The sequence below is a fragment of the Castanea sativa genome, chromosome 11 (assembly GCF_040712315.1).
Source record: "Castanea sativa cultivar Marrone di Chiusa Pesio chromosome 11, ASM4071231v1".
Taxonomy (NCBI): Eukaryota; Viridiplantae; Streptophyta; class Magnoliopsida; order Fagales; family Fagaceae; genus Castanea; species Castanea sativa.
This window is the reverse complement of record NC_134023.1, coordinates 21,568,947-21,595,012: the sequence shown is the minus strand read 5'-3', so window position 1 is coordinate 21,595,012 and position 26,066 is coordinate 21,568,947. Positions and strand designations below refer to the sequence as shown.

Sequence of the window (26,066 nt, the reverse complement as noted above, 5' to 3'; positions counted from 1 at the left end):
TTTCATTTAATCACCACATAGACACAAAACATTGTCTCAGAGGTTTTTTTTTTTTTTTTTTTGCACCAAATAAAAAGAAAGACATGGTTGCACTAAACGGATAAACCTTGAACTAAGTAGTGCTTCAATTTCCTCAAACATGTGCATTTATTTTTGGGGGAGGGGGGGATTGTTGGTAACAGGAGTAAGAGAATTCAAATAATGAATTGCAAGAACTCGACTCCTAAATAAAGTGGTTCTCTCTCTTTTTTAGTCTATACAATACATTTTTTAGGCACTACCAGTAATGGTTCATTCTTTCTCATTGTTATGCCCAACCGGTCCTTCATGTCCATCGTCTCTCGAGTCACATTGCCATCAAGCTCCCAATCAAATTTGTGAAGCAATGAGCCCAAAATAAGGTGGAGGACTCTATGAGCCAAAGGCACACCTGCACACATTCTCCTCCCAGCTCCAAATGGGATTAGCTCATAATGTTGACCCTTGTAATCTATTTTTGTGCCTATAAACCTCTCGGGCATGAAAGACAAAGGGTCATCCCACACATCTGGGTCTCTTCCAATAGCCCAAGCATTTACAAGAACTTGTGTATTTTTGGGTATGTCAAACCCCATAAAGTTGGTGTCTCGAATTGCTTTTCGAGGAACTAGGAATGGAATTGGAGGATGTAATCGGAGTGTTTCCTTTATTATAGCCTGTAGGTATGGAAGGTTGTCAATGTCACTTTCTTCAACCTTTTGGTTTGCTCCTACTACTTGCATAAGCTCAGCTTTAGCCTTAATCATGGAATTAGGATTGCGTAGGAGCTCAGTCAGTGCCCACTCAGTAGTGCTGCTTGTTGTTTCTGAACCAGCCATAAATATTTCCTGCATCATATTTGCAACTATTGTTGATTAGTTAAATAAAATTTGCTTAAGAACGTTAGCCTTTGGTGGCTAAAGAAACCCTCTAAAGTCTAAACCCACTGCCTATGATTTTACAAAATCCAGGGCCTCCACTAAACTAAGACATTACGCCACTAATTGTTTTTTAAAATGATATGTCCACAACATTTTCACAACATTTTTATAACAAATTCTAAGTGGCAAATTGTTACTGGTTGTTATTGTTAGGAAAAAAAAGTAATCTTAGTGTTAGGTTCAAATTTGAACCAATAACCACTAACTACTTATGATTTATTGTGAAAATGTTGTAAAAATGTTATAAACATAACATCTCTCATTATTTTTTCCATCCAAAGGCGTGCGACCAAAATCTTAAAGAAGTACAAAAAAAAAATGGTAATAATTCAGCTCAACAACACAATTTAACTAAAGGAAACTTTAATCTAAATTAAATTGGGGTTGACTTGAAAAGGAAATAGGAATAAGACAAAAAATTAGGAAGCTAATAAGTAAATTCTAAGCTATTTTTTTCTTGCAACGATGGTTCCAATGACCTACTCTTGGAGATAGAGCTCAACAAATAAGTATTGCTAAACTTTTATTACACTTTGCAATTGCTTGAATTTTTTAATTCAAATGTATCAACTTCTCAAATATTGACAGTATCCCAAGGTAAAGATAATTAGATAAATCAAACGCATTAACTCGTAAAATTCCTCAATCGGTTATGGCGGAAAGAAGGTACTACATTATTAATATATAAATTATTCCAATATTAAATTCTCAAATCTTGTCAGTATCCTCAGGTAAAAGATAAATCAACAAATCCTTATTACTATATTAGAAAAAATTTAACTTAAAAAATTCCTCTTTTATATATATAATAGTACTATATTTTTTGTTTATAATGTATTCTAATGCAAGCAATTAGATTCATGATTCAACATGTGCTCATCCCACCGAATAAGAGAAGCATCTCACACATTCAGTGTATATCTTCTCTCTCTCATTAGTCATGTGAGTTTGACATATTGAGAGAGAGAGAGAGAGACACATCAAATTCGTCATGGGATGGGAGTCTGACACATTGAAAAAGAGAAGCATATCAAATGTATGAAATAATGACGAAGAGTTGATAAAAGTTTTACCAAAATGAAAATATTTAGGTCCCTATCAGAAATTTTGGCAGGCTCCTCAATTCCATTGCCTTCAAATTCTAGCAAGAAATCCAAGAAATCCTTCTTCTCTGCCCCTACTTGCCTATCCATCAAGCGCTCCTTCACAAACTTGGATGCAATCGCCAAAGCTTTCCCAAGATCCCTCTCCATGTTCCTCCTAAGGCCCTGCATGTCCAACCACCTTAGCCATGGAAAATAGTCTGACATGTTAGCGTACCCGGACCACTCCATTAGACCCATCATCGCCGTGAAAAACTCCGACCCATCCTTCGACTGAGGATCAAGCAAGTCTTGTGATAACATAAGGTTTCCAAGTAAATTGAAGGTCATGAGGAACACAAACCTTGCCACATGAAGACCACATTTAGCTTCAAGTTTACATGCCTCTTCCTCAATCCATAACAACATGGTGTCCACACATTTTCTACGTATAATTGCGGTGTCGTTGATGCGCTTGTGTACTAACATGTCGACCGTGACCAAGCGCCTAAGCACACGCCAATAGGAACCATAAGGGGCTAAGGCTAAAGAGCCCTTGTGGTAGTCATGGACACGCATGGTTTCAGTGATGGTGCGTTCAGCAAAAGAGAGGTCATGGTTCTTGAAGAACTCTGTGGCTGCTTTGGCTGAGAGGATTGCCATAGTGTTCATTGAGCCTAGTCTTAACCATATAACACCACCATACTTGGGTCTTAGACCAAATAGGGTACGGTGTGGCATTGTTCCAAGATCGAGCATGTTGCCAAGTATTGGCCATCCTAGCGGTCCTGGAGGAAGGCGGCGGTTAAGGCTGGGCTTAATTCTACGGTGGAGAAAGAGGATTAGAGCCGATGAGAAGAGGAATATTAAGGAAAGAAGGAAGAAATTTGAAGAAAACTCCATGACTTCAAGAATAAGATTTTTCCCAAGTCCTTGTTGGGTCTCTTCTAAAGCTCATGTGGTTAATTTATAGACTAATTATTACTACTAAAACATTAGACTGTTTAATTAATATTATTGTTTAATACTAGTTGTTAGCCCGTGCTTCACAATTTTTTTTTATGTTATTTATAAATTTGTAATTATTAGTATTTAAATAAATATTACATTTTTAATGTGAATTTCTTAAAAACTATGATGAGTGTTATCATTTTTTTATTGATAATAATTATAAAATCTTATGGTGTCTATTTCAAGAAATGTATTGCTTAATAGAAGTTTATATTAAATTTTTATGTATGAATCAAGTTAAATAAAAACTATAAAAAAGATTTCAACTGTTAATCTACATAAAGATATAATATTCTATCTTTTACTAAAAAAAGAAGAAGGTAATATTCTATAATTATATATCCACCATCTCCCATTTAGCAAATTAAAAACAAATAAATATAAAGAGAAAAAAAAAGTTTTTCAATGTCGAAATCTTTTCTTATTTCTCTCGTGAACTTTAGGCCATTATACTTAGTGGTGGGTCAATCATTAGGCATGAAGATCAAGAAAATTACGGCTCTTGCTCCCCGTTGCATGTAGTTTTGGTGATTTCACACTTGCATGTAGCAATCTATGAAACACATGTATTAAAACAAATCAAAGATTAAGATTATAGAGAAATCGAAATCAGATAGAAAGAGAGAGGTACCTTTGATAGTAGATCTCAAAAACAAACATTTAGTGATAAAAAAAATTTCCATAAAAAATACTAAGCTTGTTAATTTTAAGATAAATACATAGAGAACATATATAAATATGAAAATATGTAGGGATAGAGAAATAGTATTTATGATTCAGATGTATTGAGGGAGGGGAAGATTGGGGAAGAGGAAGATACCTTGACTGTTTTGGCAGTTGAAAAATATATTTGTAACTCATCCAATTCAATGTGGTAGCATAATAACAAGCTTGAAATTGAATAGAGAACTTTTGGTATATCATATAGAATTATGGATAATTTGAGACTTTCCATATGCATTATTTATTTTTTAACCAAAAATGTTTACAGAGAGAAAATTATTACCTTTATAAATGATAATTATATTTTCTATTCCAAAATTTATAAATGATAATTGGTTGTACATTTTTTTTTTTTTTGAGAATGAATTGGTTGTACACTTAATAGTTAATACTGTCATATTACTATTCATTTCTCCTGACTTTTTTTTTTCCATCGTTCACCAAATAATATTTATGTCTCCTATGACATAAAATATATATTAGTTCTAAAGTATTAAACAGATTAATTTTTAAAAATTTTGAGGTATTTTTCTCCCTCTTGGTCCTTCCTAAAGCTCCCATCAATTCATAAACTGTTTGCTTATTTCAAATCTCATAAACTATTTATTAACACCAAACCCTCATAGAGTGTTTCTTTTTTTAATATTGATTATACCCTGGCATAGGGAAACAACAGTACTGTTCTATTGAAGGTATGCTATATACTATCGAGAAAACGATCCTCTTTAATTGAAAGGAATCCAGGATTCAGATTAAAATATTATAAATTTAAAGATGTGCATATTTTCATGTCATTTAAAATTTTATATGATGTATCAGTTTGTACACAGTTAGATTTAGGAAATAAAATCTTAACCATGAAATGAACACTCTCAATCTTAAAACCCTTGCCTTGTATGTTTTTCGAGGGATTACTATGTATCGCATATGGGAACAGAAATGTTAGGATTTTTTTCGTGATCAAGGCTGATAGGAGCATTATCAAGATCATTAAATGGTGGGTCAAGGCTCAAGTGGGGAATTAGGGCAGCTTCATAAATTTGTTCTTGAATAAAGTTTTGTGCAGTAATTGGGGCTTTAAACATTATGTCATAAATAAAAAGATTAGGTATATCAATATGTAGTAATATAATTGTCGTTGTTAGTTGCCGGATGCACTACAAAACACGCGGGTCTTAGGCCGCGTTTGCAAAAACGCGGCCTAAGACCCTATTTGGGCTGCGTGGGTTGAACGCAGCCCAAGCGCAATTCTATAGCTGCGTTTTTCGGGTCTTCAGCCGCGTTTTTCTAGAATGGGCTGAAGCCGCGTTTTAAAAACGCGGCTTCAGACCCATCTGAAATTTTTTTTTTTTTTTAATACATGTCTTAAAGCTGCGTTTTAAAAACACGGCTCTAGTTCTGTCCTAAAGCCGCGTTTATTAAAAAACGCAGCCACAGTTACGCCTGAAGCTGTGTTTAAAAAACGGGGCTAAAAACCTAAGTATAAATAAGAAAGAACAAATCTATTTACCAAAAAAAATCCCTTCACCTCTGAGCTCTTCGAACCCAAATCCCTCAAAGCCCTTCGAACCCAAATCCCTCAAAACCCAAACCAAACCAATCCCAGTCCTCTCATTCACCGGCGGCAAAATCGGCGAGACCCAAACTCAAGTCCACCCCGCCCGCATCGTCACTGACCTCTAGACCAAGCGCCGCGACACCGCCTCCACCCTCACTGCCTTGGGTCTCTCCCTCTCTCTCTCCAACTCTCAATCTCACTTAAGACACTGACAGGGCCGACTAACAGTAAGTTTTTAAAATTGATTGTTTTGATTTTTGTTTTAGGGTTCCCATTTTTGTTTTAGGGTTCCGATTTTTGGTTTAGGGTTTTGATTTTAGGTTTAGGGTTTCTATTTTGTGATTGTAGGGTTTCGATTTTGTGATTGTAGGGTTTCGATTTTAGGTTTAGGGTTTTGATTTTAGGTTTAGGGTTTCGATTTTGGGTTTAGTGTTTCGATTTTGGTTTAGGGCGATCTGGTTGTGTGAGTGTCTTTTCCTGTGACACTTGACCTGTCTAAGAGGGGCTTGGTTTTTTGCGGTCCTGTTTTACTTCTTGTTGGAGAATTCCTCTCAATGTTTTATGAGTATATATATTGGAGTTTCTTAAGAACTTATTGTCTAGCAAATTGTTGGCTTTGCAAAATATGGCTAGATTTTATGTGAATTTTTTCTCAATTCATTGATCTGAAAATTTTAACGTAAAAAAAAAAGTAAAAAACTATCATTTAAATATAGAGAAATTTTCTTCATTATAGACAAATATAGACAAACTATCATTTAAAACAATCACAATATATGCCTCAATTTTCTTCATTATATCTATATCTTATTTTCTAAAATCAATTTTACATTACATAAAACTGAATCATGCATTGTGATTGTTATTCAGTTTGGGATGAGGTTGGGTGACGTATATAATGACAATTTAATGAGACAAGTCTGAATCAAACCAATGGGTCTAAAAATGGCTTACTGAGAGTATTAAGCAAACATGTGGAACCAGTAGTACTACTTAGCTTTTCGCTTGTAGAGGACAATTTGGCAACCGTCATTTATCATATACATCAGCTGTCAAAATTAAACCACACTCAATTACACACCTATTATCTCCCTAGTGAGTTAAGTGAAAGAAATTTAGTTGAGCTACTGAGTAGTTCATGAGTTAAGACATATATATTAAGTAAAGAAGGTGATGGTGGTTGTGAGAGTAATAATGGTGATGTTGATGAACATAAAGGTTAGTGATGGTTAAAAGTATGTGGTTTGAGTTGTCCATCAATGGAACAGGAAATTGAAAAACATTAATTTGTTTTTGTTATATCATTAGTTAAGTTTTCAACCACTTCTCTCTTTGGTTTTTTAATTAAAAAGAAAAGATTCAATTTGTACAAATTTGGATAATTTGATAGTTGGGGTGGAGTGGAAGAATTTAAATCTTAAATATTTTTATTAAAAATACCAGAAGTGTCAACAAATTGAATTCATCGTTTTAGCAATGGGTTTTGGCATGATGGCAATTTGTATTGAGGCTAACAGGTCAGTATATACAAGACCAGTGCAGAAAAGACGTCTAAATGTTAATTGTTTTTTTTTTTTTTTTACCCTACAAAGCAACTTTGAGGTCCATACTAATAATTGTTAGTGCATACATGATACATGCACAGACTCGAGGACACAGCTGCCCCACATATGTCCAGCTCCTGCATGTTCTTAGGTATTAGGATTGGATATCCTCAAATTGAGCCGTACCCTTCAACAAGTAATATCTGAATCTACCAGTAAAGAAGAGGAGAAAATATTATTGAATTCGGGAGAAAATATATATATATATATGCCAAGGTTTGTCTCCTTCCTTTGTTGCAGTGTAGCATTTTCCCTTAATTATTAATTTTATTGATGATATGCTCTCCAGTACGGTTGAAAATGGAAGGAACATATATCTTAATTAAAAGAGATTGTGGAAATTAGAAAGTAGGATAGTATTAAATTCTAGGTTGATTCATTTATGCTTTAGCATTTCATGTATGAATTAGTAGTTACTGAGATCTCTAAACTAGTGCAACCACAATTGATCTTAGTAGAATTCTTTGTTATATTGTTTTGGTTGGACCTTATTATTTCTCACTTGAGCATGCTATTTTATAGCTTTTACTATGAAATGGAATGTTTATTTATTTTTATTGATTATTTGATTGCGAGATTGAAAAATTGAATGAGTCAAACCATGCTGAGTGTTGTGTGAAATCCTTTAACTAACTAGGCTTTGTTGTATTACATGGCCTCTGTAACAGCCGAATTTTTTGTAGCTTGTTGAAGTGTACCCAAGTTCTTTTCCATGAATTTTATGCAATCCTTTATTCGTATTTAATCATATCATTTATTTAAGTTTACAGCATCTCATAAAAATTGATTAAGTGCTTGAGGAAAAAAAAAGACCCAACTGATGAAGTATTGATTACTAACTAGATACACCAGGGCATATGACTATAAGTTTTTGACTGTATAAAGAAGGGCAAAATTTGCTTAACAATACTTTTTTAGGAAAAAAAATTGGGTGAATAGCATATGTTTGAAGTTTTTTAGTTAGTTAGACTATTTTTGGAAGTCGAGTTCGGGCTGGAAGTCGAGTTTGATGCATCCTGCTTGAAAGTCGAGTTTGTCAAACTCAACTTCCAACCCAAACTTGAGTTTGCCAAACTCGACTTTCAAAAAGAGTCTAACTAACTAAGTAACTTCTTTCGTGTGCTGCTTTCCTAAAATTTTTCTAAAAACATATTATTTGGCAAATTTTGCCATGAAGAAGTAAAGAGTTTAATCAAGCATATAATGGAGATGGAGTTACTATGTTTGTTATGAGGGGTTTGATATGGGTTCATCTTCAATGGGACTTACTTTGTCGGCAATGATTCCGACTCTAATCTGACTTCACCATTGAAGAAGAGCAAAACATATTGATTGAATTTGAAAGAAATATGCCTCCATTTGAGCACAGCCTTGAAACTATTCTCTCCTTTGTCGTTTCCATTTGAGTGTTCAACTTCTTTTGCATTTTATGGCAAGGTTTGTCTCCTTCTTTAGTTCCGTTGTTTCATTTGCCCTTGTTATTTTCTTTTCTCCTCTATTTTTATTGATGATACCTCTCTAGTACAGTTGGAATTGATGGATAATAAATCTTAATCATAGATAATGAAAATACAGCATACAGCATGCTATTGCTGTATGAGAGCAATGGGTACATTTGAAGGATAGAAATCTACGCGGGTCATAGATGATAAGTTGAGTAATTGTTCACCTGAACAAACTATTTTTAGAGGAGAGTAAAAGGGCCTACAGGCTGTAGTTTTCAATAGAATTAGTAGCCGTAGCAAATGAATGACACATTTTCATACCCCTTTTTCCACTTCAGAACTGGTTCACTTGAACCAGGCTTTTAAGTAGCTAATATAGTCTAAAGCCTAGGTGAAAATTTTAATCGGGACTACTACTAGAGGTTCTTCCTCAATCACATTTCTTGTTTTTGTGTTTGTTTTTTTTTTTTTTTTTTTTTTTTCCAATTTTGTCTCGTTAGTGGAGTCAAGTGTACTTGAAAAACATAGCTGCTACACACAACAGCTAGACATCGTGTTTGATTTTAGAGTTTTTACAGATAGAGTTAATACTAAAAGAAAGGTAAAGGTAATGCATACCACCAATTTTTTTTTTTTTTTTAATCCTCATGTTTGACATCTTAATTTTGTTGGATAAAGACTTAGTGTCATAGAATTTGCAAAATTAAAACATTGCATTGATATCTCTCTCTCTTGTTGGGGAGATAAATGCCTTAGCTAGCACTACAAAAAACGCGGGTCTTAGGCCGCATTTTTTTCAGCCGCGTTTGCAATAAGATTTTTTTGCATATTTTGAAGAAAAAAAAACAATTTCCTTGTTTAAACAATAGATGCCCATGGTAAATGATGTTGCACTCATGTTTAAAAAGTTTTAACTGTATGTTTTTGTTGGCGCAGGTCGTCCAGTTACTTAATCCACAATTCCGGAGAGATGGTCCCAGGCCTCTTTGACTTCACCAAATGCAAATGGTATTTCATTGACCCTCCACATGTCTATTTCTTGGATATTCTAATTTCTGTTTTTATTTGTTGGGGGTGAACTAGTTTAACATGTATAACACTCACACACACACACACACACACATTATATATGGTACATTATTAAGCCAATTAAAGTTTTAAATCAATGACATGACATTATAATAATTAGTCTCAATTATGAACTAGAGAGACACAAAAATGAAGAAACTGTAGTGATGCACAAGGCCAGCAACGATCAAATTGAACATCCATACATATGTAGGTACTCTTGCATTTGCATGGTGGCAGTAGCAATTGAGAGTAGCTTACAAATTGAAGGGATTAGGATTTAGGGGAGGGGGTTGGGAAGTTGCTGTATGCATCACAGCATGCCTGCATTTGAAGCCCAGACTTATCTTTTCTTGTCTCTGCCTATTGTTGGTAATTTGAAATTGTTTAGGTCAAGATAATCTCTGTTTGGTTGATGAGAAAAATGTAGTGATGGGTTTATATAATTGGGTTTTTTATTTATTTAAATAGTTATCTTCAATGAATAAAAATATTTAAATAGTTAAATAGGTAAGTTGTTGCTTAATTTCCTCAATTAAATTAGACTGTTTTTACTGTTATTTACAAATGTCATTGGGTTTTTAACCTTGCAAACAAACATTTTATTTGCTTATAATTTTATTAAGCATTTTAATTTCTTGCTTTTTTGGGTTTATGGTAGGATATTGAAATCTTAATTGTTGTCTTTGATTTCTGTACTAGTTTATTGTTTTCAATACACCTTAAAATGAGAATCAGGGTGGAAGATTAAGTGTTTTTTGCATAATCAGAAGATTCAGAACATTTGTCCACTATATTAATTTTTTATCGATGTACTTTGCCATAAGTTCAGTAAATTTGTTCTGCTGTAATTGTAATCAAAATGTCTTTTTTTCTTTACTAAAAAAAAGCATCTTATGCTTTTTGTTTTGGCATAACTGTACTGGAATGGGAAACAAAGAATAGTTTAAGGTCTTGGTGAGAAATCTGGGTTTGCTTCACCTTCAATGTTCTTTTGCTTTTGCTTTTGTTTTTTTTTTTTTTCGTTCCTACTATGTAAGTTGTTTACTTTATTTCTTTATCATTCTTTTTTAGTTTTCCAAAGATTTTTTTTTGAATACTAGTTTGATTAAAAAAAAATTGATGTCTTCGTGTTATAGATCGAACCAGATCCTGCCATCGTCTGAGCCAAGCCGAGTTAGCTGCTGATTTTGAAGGAAAAAAGGGCAAGAAGGTGAATTTTCTCTTCAAGATTACTTAGCTACAAGAACTTAGTTAAAAGATTGGAGGTTTTGGTGTTTGTATCTAATTTTGGAAGTTGTTAGTGGGTTCTGTTTGAAGTGTCCTTGTCGTTTTTGTTTGGTTTTATCTGGGTGTTTTCGTTTGAGTAAAAGGGTGTCAAATCATGGAGATAAGTTTGCCAAATTGTTGAATTTTGGGGATAGTTTGATAAAAATCAAAATAAGTGTTTCTCATTTGATGCTTTTTGACTAATGCATTGGGGTTTGTGCTGTTGTTTCTTTGACTGGATCCAGTGCTGCTCTGGGGTTTGGGTGTGGGATTTTGCTCTTTTTGCTTCTGAAATTAAGGCAAAATGTGGACTGTTGTGGTAAATATCTCCATGCCTATGATTTTATCAACTGTTGAAAACATTAATATTGTAAAATGTCATTAAAAAATCTAACCCTCTCATTTCAAAATCTAATTTTTAAACCTTGCTACTGGTATCAAGTTTGTTTTCTTATTATTGCAACGTAGTGAACTATGATTGACTTTGAAATACTACTTCTTGTTCGCCTTATCATGTAAAGTGAGCATTTGTATGTATGGAATTACTGCCTTTTGAATTGTATAGGTCTTTATCAGTATCCAGTACAGCAGTGGGGAAGTTGATGATTTTACTTAATGACTTTTTTATGTTACAACTGCAGAAACACATTGCCAATTAGATAGGCCTTCATAACTAGTAACTAGCATCTGCAATGCATAATTTCTACTATCATCTACAAGATTACTTGCCATTGGAATTAATTAATATCAAGTATCTTTGCTCTTTAGTGCTTAATCATCTAAACAAAACAAAGAAGGATTGTAAAAGTGGTCTACACTCCATTATCCACCATAAATAGATAGTAAACTTTTCCTAAGGTCCATATTTTGATGTATATTTAAGATGTGTAACCCCTTTTCACCTTCAATTATTCACCTTTCTCTATTGTCCAGTATAGACATAGCTCATTCATGACACCATTTAAGTGAATCTTGTCACCTTTCTACTTGTGAAGAGCCACACAAATCATTGCCACACATCACAAGTGCAACAACTATTTATTTCTAATGTCTGGGACACACAATAGTAGTCTATTCCTCATTGATGGTGTGAGGAAAATTCAATTTCATGTGCATAATACAATACCAAATGACCTTAACACTAGTTTAAAGGGTAGCCTTGTTAACTGTTTTGCACCTCAAAAACTAAAAATAAAAATTCAATTAGACGTTTTATGGCCGCGTTTTTAAGAAGTCTAAAACGCGGCTAATTAAGCTTCAGGGCAACTTACCAATTGCCCTATAGCCACGTTGTAAACGTGGCTATAGAACGTGGCTATGGCCGCGGTTCTGAAACCGTGGCTACAGTAGGTCCTGTAGCCACGTTTCTAAAAGCGTGGCCATTGGTCTGCCTATAGCCACAGCTACAAAAAACGTGGCCATAGGCCTATAGTTACGCATTTTAGGCCATGGTTAAAAACGTGGCCTAAAAAAACGCGGCTATAGACCAAATGGTCCTATAGCCACATTTTTTAGAGCTATAGCCACGTTTTAAAAACGCGGCTATAGGACCTTTTTTTTGTAGTGATGTCTTAATTAGTTTGGTTTACAGTTTGTAAATTTTTTTTTTAAGGCTAGGACTTTCCCTGAGCCTATCCTTGCAGTTTGTAGTGTTGGTTTTAGTGTTGTTTGTTTCACACTAGATGTTGTGCCTTTGTTTTGGCGTTTGTAGCATGCATGCTGCTTCATATTTTTTGTTCTCGTTGAATTGATTGTAAATTCCTTTTTCTTTGTGAATAAATTTTACTAATTTATTAAAATAATTTTTCAGGAATGAAATTGTAACAATTAAATTAATAATAAATTTAGGAATTGGGATTTTATTATGTAACAAAAATAATGCTCTAAAACAATGGCGGTTGAATTGCATTTATTTGTATGCAATATGATGGAATCTTTTGAAGTATTGGGTAGGTCAGCTGCTGGCATGATTCCACCCAGGCCACCTTATTCTTATTTTAATAGCTAGCAATACTTCATTATATATGAAAAATTTGGAGTCCTCTGCTTGTTGTGACTGGAACACAAAGTCCAGAGTGTAGAGTTAATTACATAAAAGTTTTTTTTTTTTTTGGAGAGAATTCCAACCTATGGTGTCCATTCCTAATGATCGCTCTTTATCATCAAACCAAGACACCAATCAATTTTTGGTGTAGGCGGGGAGTGAACTCCAGATCTCTTATACAACCATTAGAGATTTTACCAGTTGAGCTAACTGAAACCCACAAGTATTTCTCTTTAAGTTCAATAAGCTTGAGTCAAGGTGGAAAAAATTATTCAATATATTTAACTCATATTTAATCAACTATCCTTTTTTGAGGGGGTAGAAAAAATGGACAAAAAAAAAGAGAGAAGAAACCTTTTTTTCCTTCTACTTTTAACATCAACATAATTGTTAGGATAACTATGTATTCACTACAAATTTTATGAATACTCAATTATTTTAAGTAATTAGTATATATAACTTATAATTAGTAGAATTGTGACTTCTAAAAATTAAATTTAACAAAATAATTTTATTTATAAATATATTACAATATTAATTGGCATTTGTAATTTTGTAGGCCATAAATATTATATATATATTTTTTTTTTTTTAATTTGGACTACCCATTTATTTAATCAATATCTATTTAGAAATTTTTAAGGCCCTTGGCCCTAAAGTGGCTCCATAGCTACTCCTTATATTTTTGTAGTATGGACTTAAGTAGTGATTTAAAAGGATCATATGGCTCACATTATCAGTTAAAAATAAATAATAATTAAAGCACTGCTTTTAGAGTGTAAATATACAATTCTTGGTTAGGTTGTGATAAGGATAATTTTGTGATTAGCCCATGATGAAACAAAAGGCGACGGACGTAACAAGGTTGTCAGCTTCACTCATAAGAAACAACCTTGTGGTAAGTCTACAACTCCACCTCATACTTGTCGGCTACATCTCGGGCACAATAAACTGAAGGTAGTAAGTTGAAAATAGTAAGTTGACGATAGTGAGCTGAAGGGAGTAAGCTAAAGACAATAAGCTGAAGGTAGTAAGCTGATGATAGTAAGCTGAAGGTAGTAAGCTAAAGACAGTAAGCTAATGATAGTAAGCTGAAGGTAGTAAGCTGAAAACAGTAAACTAAAGATAGTAAGCTGAAGGGGATATATGAATCTCCGATGAGTCTAACGTGGCCATGCTTGATCTCCACGCATACGTGTATAAGGAAAGTTCTTGCGCCACACGCTTAACCCTAATTAAGAAGACTCCTACAAGGAAAAGAACTCTAGGAGATATGCAAAATTCAAGAGGTTCTATCCTAGAAGAAAAGGACTTCATGGCCAAGGCACGAATATCAACCCTATACTACTTCACAAATCAAGGTACGCATTATTCACCCTCAGCTTTAGCATTCTAGAGTTGCGAACAAGAGATTTCTCTAACTTGACCATCGGAGGGTATTTGGCAGGTACGGAGCCAGAACTTGCTGTTAGGGGGGGCGGTTTTATTGTTAGTTATATGCAGTGGCTTCAGCTTTTGGCTCTATTGCTTAGCCAGCAAAGGTTTTTTTTTTCTATTATTTTTTTTATGTGTGTGTAGAGTGAGTCTTTTGTTGGTAAGGACAAAATTATTTAGTTTAAAGTTTTTTAAAGGGCTAAGTTGTTTGTTTTTGGTAAAATTGGTTGATTAGTCTCAATTTTTTTTTTACTTTGCTACTGCCTATTGGTAATTTTTGTTGTTGGGCTAATATTTTGGGCTTGTATATATATTGGATGTTAGATCTATAATGTTTTTTATGGACTTTAAAAGGAGGAAAATACTAAGTAAAAAAGTGATGTAAGTGGTAGACCCAGATGCAAACCAATAAGAATTTTCTACCTCAATAGTTTGTAAAAATGTTGTAAAAAAATTTGTAACAATAGCATTTTTCCTATAATGATCAATAAGGAGGACAAAATGTAATTTTATTGAACAAAATTGCTAAAATTAGTACCTAAATATATAGTTATATAATTATATTATTAAAAAAAAAATTAGGGGGGGCAAGTCCATGAATGGCTCTGTCCATGGTATTTGGCCAATACTACACTGGTACTCCTCTTAAGGTTTTCAGCTTTTGTGTTGTGTAGGTTCTCTTCGGGAGCACGTAAGGACTTACTGACGATTTTCGGCATCATCAGGTTGCAATTTTTTGTTTTCATTCTTATACAAACTCTTGTTTTCCTTCCATAGCTATTCTTTTTTATATAAGAGTTCTGATAATAAGATGCACCGAAGACATTTGTTAATGGACCGGTATAGGAAAGTGGTAATATAAGAATGTAGGAAATATAAGTGGACGTAAAAAAAGTCAGCCACTTTTTTCTTTTTTCATAATTAAAAATTTTTTTAAAATTATTTCTTAACTATTAATTTTTTTTCTTTTATATAAAACAATAGAGAAATATTTACATAATCTCATAGCACTGCTCCAAACTCACACATAAGAGCAATCACACCAGATCATGTAAAAATTTCCTCTATTTTACACAAAAAACCTTCTTTTAAAATTTTACACATTCATTTTTACAAATTACCCACATCAGTTCATCTATCCTACACCATCTATTAATTAAATAATAATTTTCTCACTTTTTTATTAATTCTCTCAACTAACCTACGCGCCTATTCACTTCAGTTCTGATTAATTTCTCTCTCTCTCTCTCCTTCTCTTCATTTCTTCTCTTCATTTCTCTTTCTCTCTCACTCTCTCTCTACCCAGATCATCTCTCTTCTCTACCCAGATCATCTCTCTCACTCTCTCTCTACCTAGAGCTCCGATCATCTCTACCCAGATCATCTCTCTTCTTGATCCGAGCTCCGATCCAGCGCTCGGAGCGCGATCCGAGCTCCGATCGAGCGATCCGAGCTCCGATCTAGCGCTCGGAGCGCGATCCGAGCTCCGATCGAGCGATCCGAGCTCCGATCTAGCGCTCGGAGCGCGATCCGAGCTCCGATCCAGCGCTCCGAGCGCAATCCGAGCTTCGATCCAGCGTGACCCGAGCTCCGATCCAGCGCTCCGAGCGCGACCCGAGCTCCGATCCAGTCGCTCCGACCACAATCCACTCCGATCCAAGCTCCGACCGCTCCGATCAAGCGCCGATCTGTATTTGTGTATCTATGTTTTTTTTTTTTTTTTGAGCAAGTGTCTGTGTTGAGTTTTAGTTGGGTTGGTTGAGAACGGAAATGAGAGAGAAAAAAAAAAGGAGGGAACGGAAATGATAAAATAATGCTATAAACGAGCTACAGTAACCGTGTATATTTACACGGTACTGTAGCTCGGGGATGAGTTTCCACGTTTTTACCCAGTTTTAGATACACTGATGTAGCTCAAAATGTGTAAAATTGAAAAAAATTTGCATTATACATGATTTTAGATACACTGATGTGGATGCTCTAAGAGGTGAATCTTATGGTAGATCCCACATGTGGGCCCGCTCTCTATGTGAGATGCTCTGGCCCTCGGGATTATCTAAGTTGTTTTTCCAAAGCATAAGCATTTGGAATAGGTTATTAGAGTTTATACGTGAACAACAAGGAGGTAATGACATTGATGTAATATATAGTTTAAAATCACGTAATGTACCTGTAGTTTTGTCCAATAAAATTGTGTCATGGTTCAAATCCTAACTTTGGCGATTTGAATCCTACGTCTTTACATTAAATTAAGAATTAATGACATATAACATTGTCAGTAGGGGAAATTAGATTCATGTCCCATTAGTCTTTATTTTATTGAATTGAAACCTGTCATCTTTCATTAAAAACTGAAATTGAAATACAACAGAGAGATAGAGACAACATACAAGAAACGCAGCTAACATTTTGATCTATCTATCAAGAGCTGCTATTGTAGCATTGGAGGCTCAGTTCCTAACCAAAATTGGGTAATCCCAGTGTCTCTAGCAATCTGAGCTAATCCATGAGCCACTCTGTTGTAGTCCCCTTTCGGATGCTTTAGCTTCCAAGTCAAACACACTTAAGAGCAAGATGACACCTTGGACAATAGGGCCTATATCACCATGGAGAGATTTCGAGTTTATTGCTTGGACAACAACAAGAGAGTTAGGACTCCACTATTACCCGTGTTAGCAGCATTTCACGTGCCAAGAGTATCCCATCTTCAATAGCAAGGGCTTCAGTAACCTCAACAGAATAAGTGGCAAACAGCAATTTGCTCCTTGCTGCCACAACCATGCCTTTGCAGTCCTGAATCACTACACCTACACTAGAATATCTTCCATCCTCTGATGTTGCTGAAGGAAAAATTCTGGTTTTGTATCTCATACAAAACACATAGCGGAAGCAACAAACAAGGATCTATTTCATTCATGATTGATAACGTACACTATGTAAATTTTAGAATTTAAGAATAAGATAGCGTACCTTGGTGTGGAGAAATTCAAAACAAAGATTAGAAGCACTTAGGAACACTTTTAATCTTCACTCTAATTCCACTTTACGCCCAAGATATGAGGTCTCTCAATCAGTTTTCAAAGGGAGAATAAAAGTGTGTCTCACACTCTCTCACACACTGTTTCTTATTTTCTTTCTTTTTTTGACCTTTTAAAAATTCTGTATGTTTCTCCCTTTTATAACTAACTGATTATCTAATTGGGCTGGCCTATTGGGCCTTTCCAATTGGGTTTTAGTGTGTGGCTTGGAGTGGGACCAAAAGGGACCAATAAGACACTAGCTTCAATGGGTCTTGGGCTTTTTCGTCAACTCTTGACAAGTCCAAAGTTACCATTAATTATATTTAATACCACTATATAAATATAATTGCACTCTAGGCCTTATTAATAAATTATATCCCAAGACTTTATTATACACGTAACTCCTTCATAAAATATTCGTAGTAATACAAAGTCATGAACGTAGACTGCCACTTTGTAAATTACTACATCTTATCCTTGAGTACCCGGTTTAATTCTTTATAGTTATTAATTATATATTTATGAAATCCAATTTCATAAATATATACTTTAGTAATTTCTTACTAAAGTGGTTAGGCCTAACTCTCTGAATAACTGAACCCATTAAATTTATTTCAAATGAATATTTTATATCTCCATCAAGAGACTATGAATTCCATCTTGAGAATATATATTCCATCAACACTAAATGTGGCTGCCCAACATACTGAGGTTTTGACCGTCACTTTAGATCTCACTCCTAATATATCAAAGCAACCAACACCTCATGATCAGGTCCATTATTCTCTCAGGATTAAGAGTTCATGCAAATAGAAGTTGTGAGATTTATTATTCATTTAACAGTCGTTAGGAGAATAATAAATCTCACAGTGGTCCTGTTCAATATGTCTTAACTCTTAAAACATATCAACATATCAACTAAAAGTCTCCACTTCCATGATCAAGACAAATCATCTTAGTTGATATGTTATAGTCTTCGCAGATGAAATGCCCAATTTCATCACCGACTACGAACTATAAATTCTGAGTTTACAAAGAACTTGTGATTTACATCTTCTGTGATTTTTCACATAAATTACATACAATGCATTTCATGGACTATATGATAATGTCTCATATTCATGTTACCATTATTTTAGATAATAATAAAATAACTTTATCAATCACAATATTAAGTCATACATCATGTCATACATAATATCATACATAGTATCATACAATAGGATTTAAGGGCACTAATCCTAACAGTTGCCCCATCAAAATTAATTTTATAGGTACCTGGAGGTGGTGCTGTCCAGCCAATTTCAGGGAACTGCTGCTTAAGGAAGTTAGCAGTTATGGCACCTTTATAGTCTCCTTGAAGCCTTTGGGCAAACCCCCATATCTGAGATGGTGGGAGACAGTGGGATTCATGTATCACTTGGTTTCGGTTATACCAAATGGACCAAGCTGTGACAAAGCAAATTTCTAAGTCATAGGGGGTGCCAACATCCAGTATTTGCATTGCAACATTTGAGAAGTCATGGTTTCCAGCCAGCAAATTTATTGGACATGTCTGCCAATTCCACCATACTTCACATGCTTTAGCACATCGAATCAAGGCATGAGTAGTGCTCTTTACAGCTTTTCCACATAGTGGGCATATGGCATCTGTACAATACACTAGCCAAGGCACGGGAGAATGCTGATATGACTGGATCTGGACCCTACACGTGGAATGGCTGTGAGCATGGAAAAGGAAAGTCGGCGGGGATAAGGGATCTCTGGTCCGTGCCAATGGTATGATCACCTTGAGGAAAATGAGATTTGTACCTAACATGGACACCCAATACTCACAAAAGGGAGATAGTGACTCCCTTTGGTCAGAGGTGTGAAATCCTTCCCTCCCATTAGCTGTGCTTGTGTTGGACCACTGTTAAGGACACGCATTATCCTCAAGACCCTTGATGTCCCTTTCCTTGTCCAAAGATTGCTCCCCACATAGTGGCAGGGTCACATTTCACACCGCTATACTAACCTCCACATGCCTTTTCTCTCTCCTCCAACCATTACATAGTACAACAGTTGTATTAGGGTTCAGATGGGGGAATCACAATGTGACATATGTCCTATACCCAACAACATTCCTTAGACTATAAGAGGAACATGTTGCTGGAATTTTAGGATAAGAACCAGGATAGAATAATAGAGAAAATGGTAGAAAGTTTGTAAGAAAGGGAGGCAGAGAAAAGGTCCTTCCTTTAGTGATAACATTACCATTGTACAAGGGAAACCTCCATTTATATGTAATACAAAGCTTGATAGAGCAAGGGATATTGATCCTTGCTCATCCATGATTTTTTTTCTCCCTTTCAAAAGGGTTTTTCCACGTTCATCCCATTGTCATCTTTACTTTCCTTGCTTTACTTTGTTTTTCTCTTGACATCATGATGTTAAAGCTTCCATTTTTATTGTTTTAAGCTTTTTCATCAAAATATACTGTTAGATAGTTCACACACTTTCTACACGAGTTTCACAAATCTAACTTGCATGTATAGCATTAGTACTAACCCTCTTTGTCCCAAGTTTAATAGAGTTGGCAGCTTGTTCATACATACTCTCCATGCAAAAATTATGGCCTTTGAAGGGAGCTTTAGTTTCCATGTTTTCCTCCATAATGGGGTTCTGTAATCCCCAGTTGAACATTCACCCATCTCAAACTTCTTAATCAAGGAAAGAGCAACATAATATGCAATCTTGATAGAGAAAACACCACATTTATTTCCCAACCAAACTATACTATCATCTGGCAAATTGTAAATTAGAGGGATGTTGAGAATAATTTCTGCTTCAAAAGGGAGAAACAGGGATTTGATTCTGTCAACTTTCCACCTTCTTGTGTCTTCATCAATGAGGGAAGAGATCATAGGGAAATCATCAAAAAGCTGTGGGAAGGAACAAATTTTGTATGTGGTAGGAGTGGGGAGCCATTTGTCTTCCCAAATGTGAATTTATTTTCCATTCCAATCCTCCGTCTAGTGCCATTCCATTGAAAGCATTTTTTCCTTCCACCCCCAAGAGCTTTTACCAACTTTTTCTTTGATCTCAGCAAAAACTTGGTTCTTTGACTTTCCAATCACAGATGGGAGGCCTAGATACTTACTATTCCTTGAGTCCCACATGGGTCCTAGGATGTTCATGACTTCCCTTCTTATTTCTGGGGTTGTGTTATGACTGGAGAACACTAATGACTTATTAGTATTTATTTTCTGCCCTGAAGCTACTTCACAATGCTCTAAGATTTCTACCAGCTTATTACACTCTTGGCTACCTGCCCTACAAAACAACAAGCTGTCATCTACAAAGAACAAGTGTGTAATTTTAGGACAACCCCTGCATATAGAAATACCATGAAGGTCATGATTGTTGTTTGCATCTATAATAAGAGCTGAAAAGGCCTTTGTACATAATAGGAAGAGATAAGATGATAAAGGGTCTCCCTAGCGAAGCCCTCTAGAGTGGACAAAGCTACTATAGGCTTCACCATTAATTAAAATAGAGTAGGAGACTGTGGTAATGCATATCAAAATCCATCCAATCCATCTTTCATGAAATCCCAACCTCCTCATCACTTTCTCAATAAAAGACCATTCCACCCTATCATAGGCCTTGCTCATATCTAACTTGACTGCCATAAAGCTGTCTTTTCCATCCTTCTTATGATCAAGATATTGCATTAATTCAAAAGCAACAAGAAAAGTATCTGTTATCAGTCTTTCAAACAAGAAGACACTTTGATTTTTTGATATTATCTAAGGTAAAATAGCTTTTAGATGGTTGGCTAATACTTTTGATATTAGCTTGTAATCAACATTGTTAAGGCTAATAGAACGGTAGTCCTGCATTCTTGTGGGATTCTTCACTTTTGGCACAAGGGTTTTGTTGGTTTAATTTATTTCATTCATAGGTATATTAGAATTAAGAACATTGAATACCATATTAATAACATCAAAACCAACAATATTCCAATATTTTTGGTAAAATAGAGCTAACATATCATCAGGGCCGGGGGCTTTTGTTGGAAGTGTCTATTAGAGTGCAACTTTGACTTTTTCCTCAGTAAAGTCTTTAATAAGGGCATCATTCATCTCATTGGAGACTCTTGTAGGAGGTTTGTCAATTCGTCCACTCGAGCTGGATTTGTAGTTGTGTAAATGTTCTTAAAATAAGAGATGGCTATGGCAGCAATACTTTCTCTATCATCACACCAATTCCATCCTCATTCCATAGTCTAGTAATTGTGTTCTTCTTTCTGCTCTCTAATGCGCGATAGTGAAAGAATTTTGTATTACAGTCTCCATCCCCCAACTATTGGACTTGTGAGAGACCGCCAAAGTATCTCTCAAAAAAGAGAGATTTTTGGAGTGCTTTTTAGGGCACCTCTCTTTTTGGGTAAGTGGTGTGGAGTTGCCACTTTTTTTTTTTGTACAAAAATTAAGAAAAACTAATATAGAAATACATGACTGAATTGCTTCATTTCATTGATTGAATAAAAAAAAAATACAACTTTGAAAATTTGAACTTTACATAGCTTTGGGTCCTAGTTACAATCTACAAAAAATACATGACTTTTTGTCCTAGTTACAATCTACCCAAAATAAATAAAGACAAGACTAGATTTACTTAGCCAAAGACCTAAATCCAGAGGCTAGATTGCAGAATGGGAAGGTGTTAGACACTCATTCCACCCAAACAGAGTTTGGTCTTCTAGACTCTTGTGACCAATGTACCATTTTATGCATGACATGAATAATATGTTATGTACATGTGAAATAAAAGTTAAATATCACAAATTTATTATGAATGAAGTCTCTTCTTTTGAAAAGAATCAAATTTTTTTTAGTTAGTAAAAAAATGGATTTTAATTTGAAAAGTATCAGATCTGTTTTGTAGTATATAGGAAAAAAAAGGTTTTTGAAGATGAAAATTTCGATTTGTTTTGTGATGATAAAAAAATGATATTTTTTTTATAAAAAAATCAGATCTGTTTTTATGTTGTAAAAGAATGAAAAAGATTTTTTAAGAAGAGAGTTTCACTCATAATTTAAATTTATGCAACATGAAACAAATAAAACAAGGTTTTATCTTTTCCTTCATTTCAAAGATCTGCATGTATTACAAATTCAGATTTGCATCTCGAGAGAGATACAAATCAGTTTTGATTTGAAGAAAATTAAATCTGCATCTAAGGAAGATGCGGACTCCTTTTTATTTTGAAGAAAAATTTAGATCTACATCTAAGAAAGATGCAGATTCGTTTTATTTTAAGAAAAATTCATATTTGCATCTAAGAAAGATGCAGATCCGTTCTATTTTAATAAAAATAAAAAAAAGCAGATCTGTTTTATTTTAATAAAAAAAAATTGACTACATGCAGATCTTTAAAATTAAGAAACAGATTATATCAATAATAAAGAAATCAAGAACATATTTTCATGAACTAAATTAATCATCATAAAATATGAATATCTAAAAACAATTAAGCATGCATCATCATGATAAAGAAAATCATAAAAGCAAAAGGGTTAGAGAATAACCTCTTGCATGAGCACACTTCGTTCTTGAAAGGATGTTTGAGGGTTCAAAGAAATTTGTTTAATTCTCTTTGAAACCTAAAAACCCTAATTTAAGCAACAACACTCAGAGAAGGGATCAGAAAATATGGGTGATTTAAGAGCCTAAAATGTATGCCTCTCAGTGCATAGCCAAAAGGTGCTGAATTATGAGGTTTAGTCCCTATTTACAGAGTTCAGAGGATTCTAAAAAATAGATACAGACGATTAAGGTTTGAATCCGGACACATCCTTTTGTGAAAAGGTCGAAAAGGGTATGCCCTATCATCACCCAAAGGCCATTGGGCCAAAGCCCAAAAAGTGGCAATTCGGCACTCCAAAAGTGCTGAATTGGCTCTTGGATGCCGAACGCACTTTCGTGTTCAGGTGCCATTTGGACTCTTCTTCTAAGGTTTTTTGACTGGTCCTTGTATCTAGATGTGTTTTCATCCTCTGTCTATGATTTTTTTTTTTTTATCTCTTTTCTGGATAATTCAGGCTTTTTAAGAACAATTATCTTGAACAATTATCTTGTGGATAAATCCCTTAAAATTAATCTTGATAAAGTTCAGATTATCCATAATTTTATTGTTATCCAATCACCCATTTAATTCCTATACATGCATCCCTATTTTAAACATTAATTATCAACCAATCACAAAATTATTTAATTAATTTTAATTGTTTGACCAATTAGAATTAACTTAAATTAATCGTGTGTGGTTAACTCTACCTAGACACAATGCATATGGACCGTGCGATATCTTTCGATCCGATGGTCTGATTTGAAAACTGGAAACACCATTGCGACCGTTACAATCTCAAGATCATTTTCATGTTATGTAACAAATGACATGGTGTGTGTAATGCAAAGACAAAAATGATGTATGTAATGCAAGAACAAATTGATACATGTGATGCAATTATGATTTTTTGGGGTACATGGATGATCATTCGAGTCATTCTCCTTGATTAAATCATAGGTGCAAAATTGAGTGTCTACAGGAGTCTCGATCTCTACTACTACCACAATTCCTCCACATCTAGTAAATCATTGATCTCCCTTCTTAATCTATTGATTTCCACCCCATTCTGTCCTTCTTTGTCTTGCATAATTAATTCATTGAGAGCCTTTTTTTTTTATTGGATTTTCTTAGGAATTCACCCAAACACAAAACTACTCCATTTTGTTAGAGTAGTGGCACAATTCTTAAGCCTTATAGCAAGACCAGCTAGAGTATTTAGATTTAGACATCCATCCCAGGCTTCCTCAATCAATTCCATACAATCTGCTCTTCTTGTTCGCATAGCTTCAAAATGGAACCTACGTTTACTATGTTGGTTGATAATATTAGCATCTGTTAACGAAATGGGGGCAATGGTCAAATGTGATATCAACTAGATGATGGACTTTGATATTCTGAAAGTGCTCTATCCACTCTGTTGTTGCAAGGGCTCGATCCAGCCTTATGTATACTTTATCCTCCCCTTCCTATTGATTACACCATATAAAATCTTCATTGCAGTAGCCCATATCTCTAAAACACATTTGTTCACCACAGTACAAAAACCATCCATTTGGTGTTGAGGCCTTGAAGCACCTCCCATTTTCTCATTGCTTGATAGTATCTCATTAAAATCTCCAAAGCACAACCACGGTAGCTAGAATTGGCGATTTAACATATCTAGCAACTTCGAAAATTCCTTCCTTTGGTGTGTTTTTGGATGCCCGTAAAAACCAATTATTCTCCATGTAAACCTAGTGGATTCCTCCATTATCACAGCATCTATATAATGCATCAAGTAGCTTTTGCTTTCCAAATCCACCTCTCTCCTCCAAAACAATGCTAAACCTCCACCCTTTCCTTTACTTTGAACATATAAAGCATTTGTAAAATCAATTTTTCCCTTAACCCTCTTCATACCTAAGATTTTCATTTTTGTCTCCGATAAGAAGAGGATTTTAGGATCCCAACGTCGCAAATATTCGCATAACGCTTCAACTGACCGACAATTCTAGCATAGGGCTATCATGGCTCTCGGCGGTGCTATCTAGCAGGCACCACCGTTTCTTTTATCAGGAGATCATCGTTTCAGTTCTTCTTAAGATTTATATCCTCTTCTGCCTCTAGAGCCTATATTTTACCCATACGATTTGTTCCAATTTCACTTTCTTGGGCTACCATAACTGTATCATCCACTGGGCTATGTTCTTTAGCTAGCTTCTTCCATGTTCCTTTTCCTTTTTGCTTTCTTCCTTTACTTTGACCCATGTCAAGAAAGCCCACCACTTCATCTGCTTTAGGACCCAACTTGGGCTTTATTGGGCTTGTTACTTTAGCCTCTTCCTTGCCTTTTAACTTCTGGTGGCCCACCACTGAGTTCTCGTCTCCACATACTTTTTCTCTGCCCCTTGCTATTTCAAATTCTAGAGCTTTCCATGGGATATGTACATTTCCCCTTTCTTCGAAGTAGGTAAGCTCTTTTCAGAGTTGTCTCATCTGATTGATTGACTAATCGCATGACATCCTGACCCATCACATCACCTTGAACAACCCAACTTCTAGCTTTTTCAGTTCCTGGATTCCCACTAGATTTTTGTGTTCCACCACTGCTACCACCTACTGGATCTCCAACACCCATCAGTGGTGGCTGTGGTTCTGCTCTTTCACCTCCATCATTTGACAGATTGATATCATCCTTCTTGGGTTCTGTTCTTTCTTGACTTCCTTTGAAATTTCCATTAGCCCTAATCCAATCTCCATATTGATACTCTACTGCTTGCCCATTATTGGATATTGGACAATGTCGATCATCATGGCCAATTCTTCCATAGATAAAGCATATTGTTGGGAGTCTCATACTTGAAATTGACCCATATTCTCTCCCCCTCCAAATTTGATATATATCCACTCCTTTGGAGTGGCTTATCAACTTATAATTCCATTCGAACCCTCATGAACTTGGCTTGATACGCTTGCCATGATCTTTTATCAGTTTCAACATAGTTGCCAACTTTACTTCCAATGTCTTTTTCGGTTTCTTCTATCATTAACTCAAAGAGTAGTCCTCACACGTGGACCTAAAAAGGGGATTGTGAGAAGGAAATATTGGCTACTGATAAACCTTTTCTCCATCGACAAAGAAGGAGTAAGTTGTTATCAAAGTTCCAAGGATCATTCTTCTCAACCCATTATGTTAGGTTCTAAGATTTTAGGAACTAATGTATTAGAACTTCAATTTGTAATATGTTGGCAA

At 34.9% G+C, this 26,066-nt stretch overlaps 1 protein-coding gene across 1 annotated transcript; it reads right to left on the bottom strand.

Annotated features, from left to right (window-relative positions):
* Positions 1-212: 212 nt before the first annotated feature.
* On the bottom strand, positions 213-2,944 carry LOC142614552 (cytochrome P450 76A2-like). Its single transcript, XM_075787086.1, has 2 exons — positions 2,033-2,944; positions 213-866 (listed from the first exon to the last, which is right to left on the bottom strand). Exons 1-2 carry the CDS (start codon positions 2,942-2,944, stop codon positions 255-257), a joined length of 1,524 nt encoding a protein of 507 aa, XP_075643201.1. The 3' UTR covers positions 213-254.
* Between the last annotated feature and the right edge of the window lie 23,122 nt (positions 2,945-26,066).

What these genes read in the sequence shown, in the direction of transcription:
- LOC142614552 (XM_075787086.1), bottom strand. Translation starts at nt 2,944, where the DNA reads ATGGAGTTTTCTTCAAATTTCTTCCTTCTTTCCTTAATATTCCTCTTC. An exon ending in ACCTAAATATTTTCATTTTG is followed by an intron (nt 867 to 2,032) that starts GTAAAACTTTTA and finishes AATATGATGCAG; the next exon opens with GAAATATTTATGGCTGGTTC.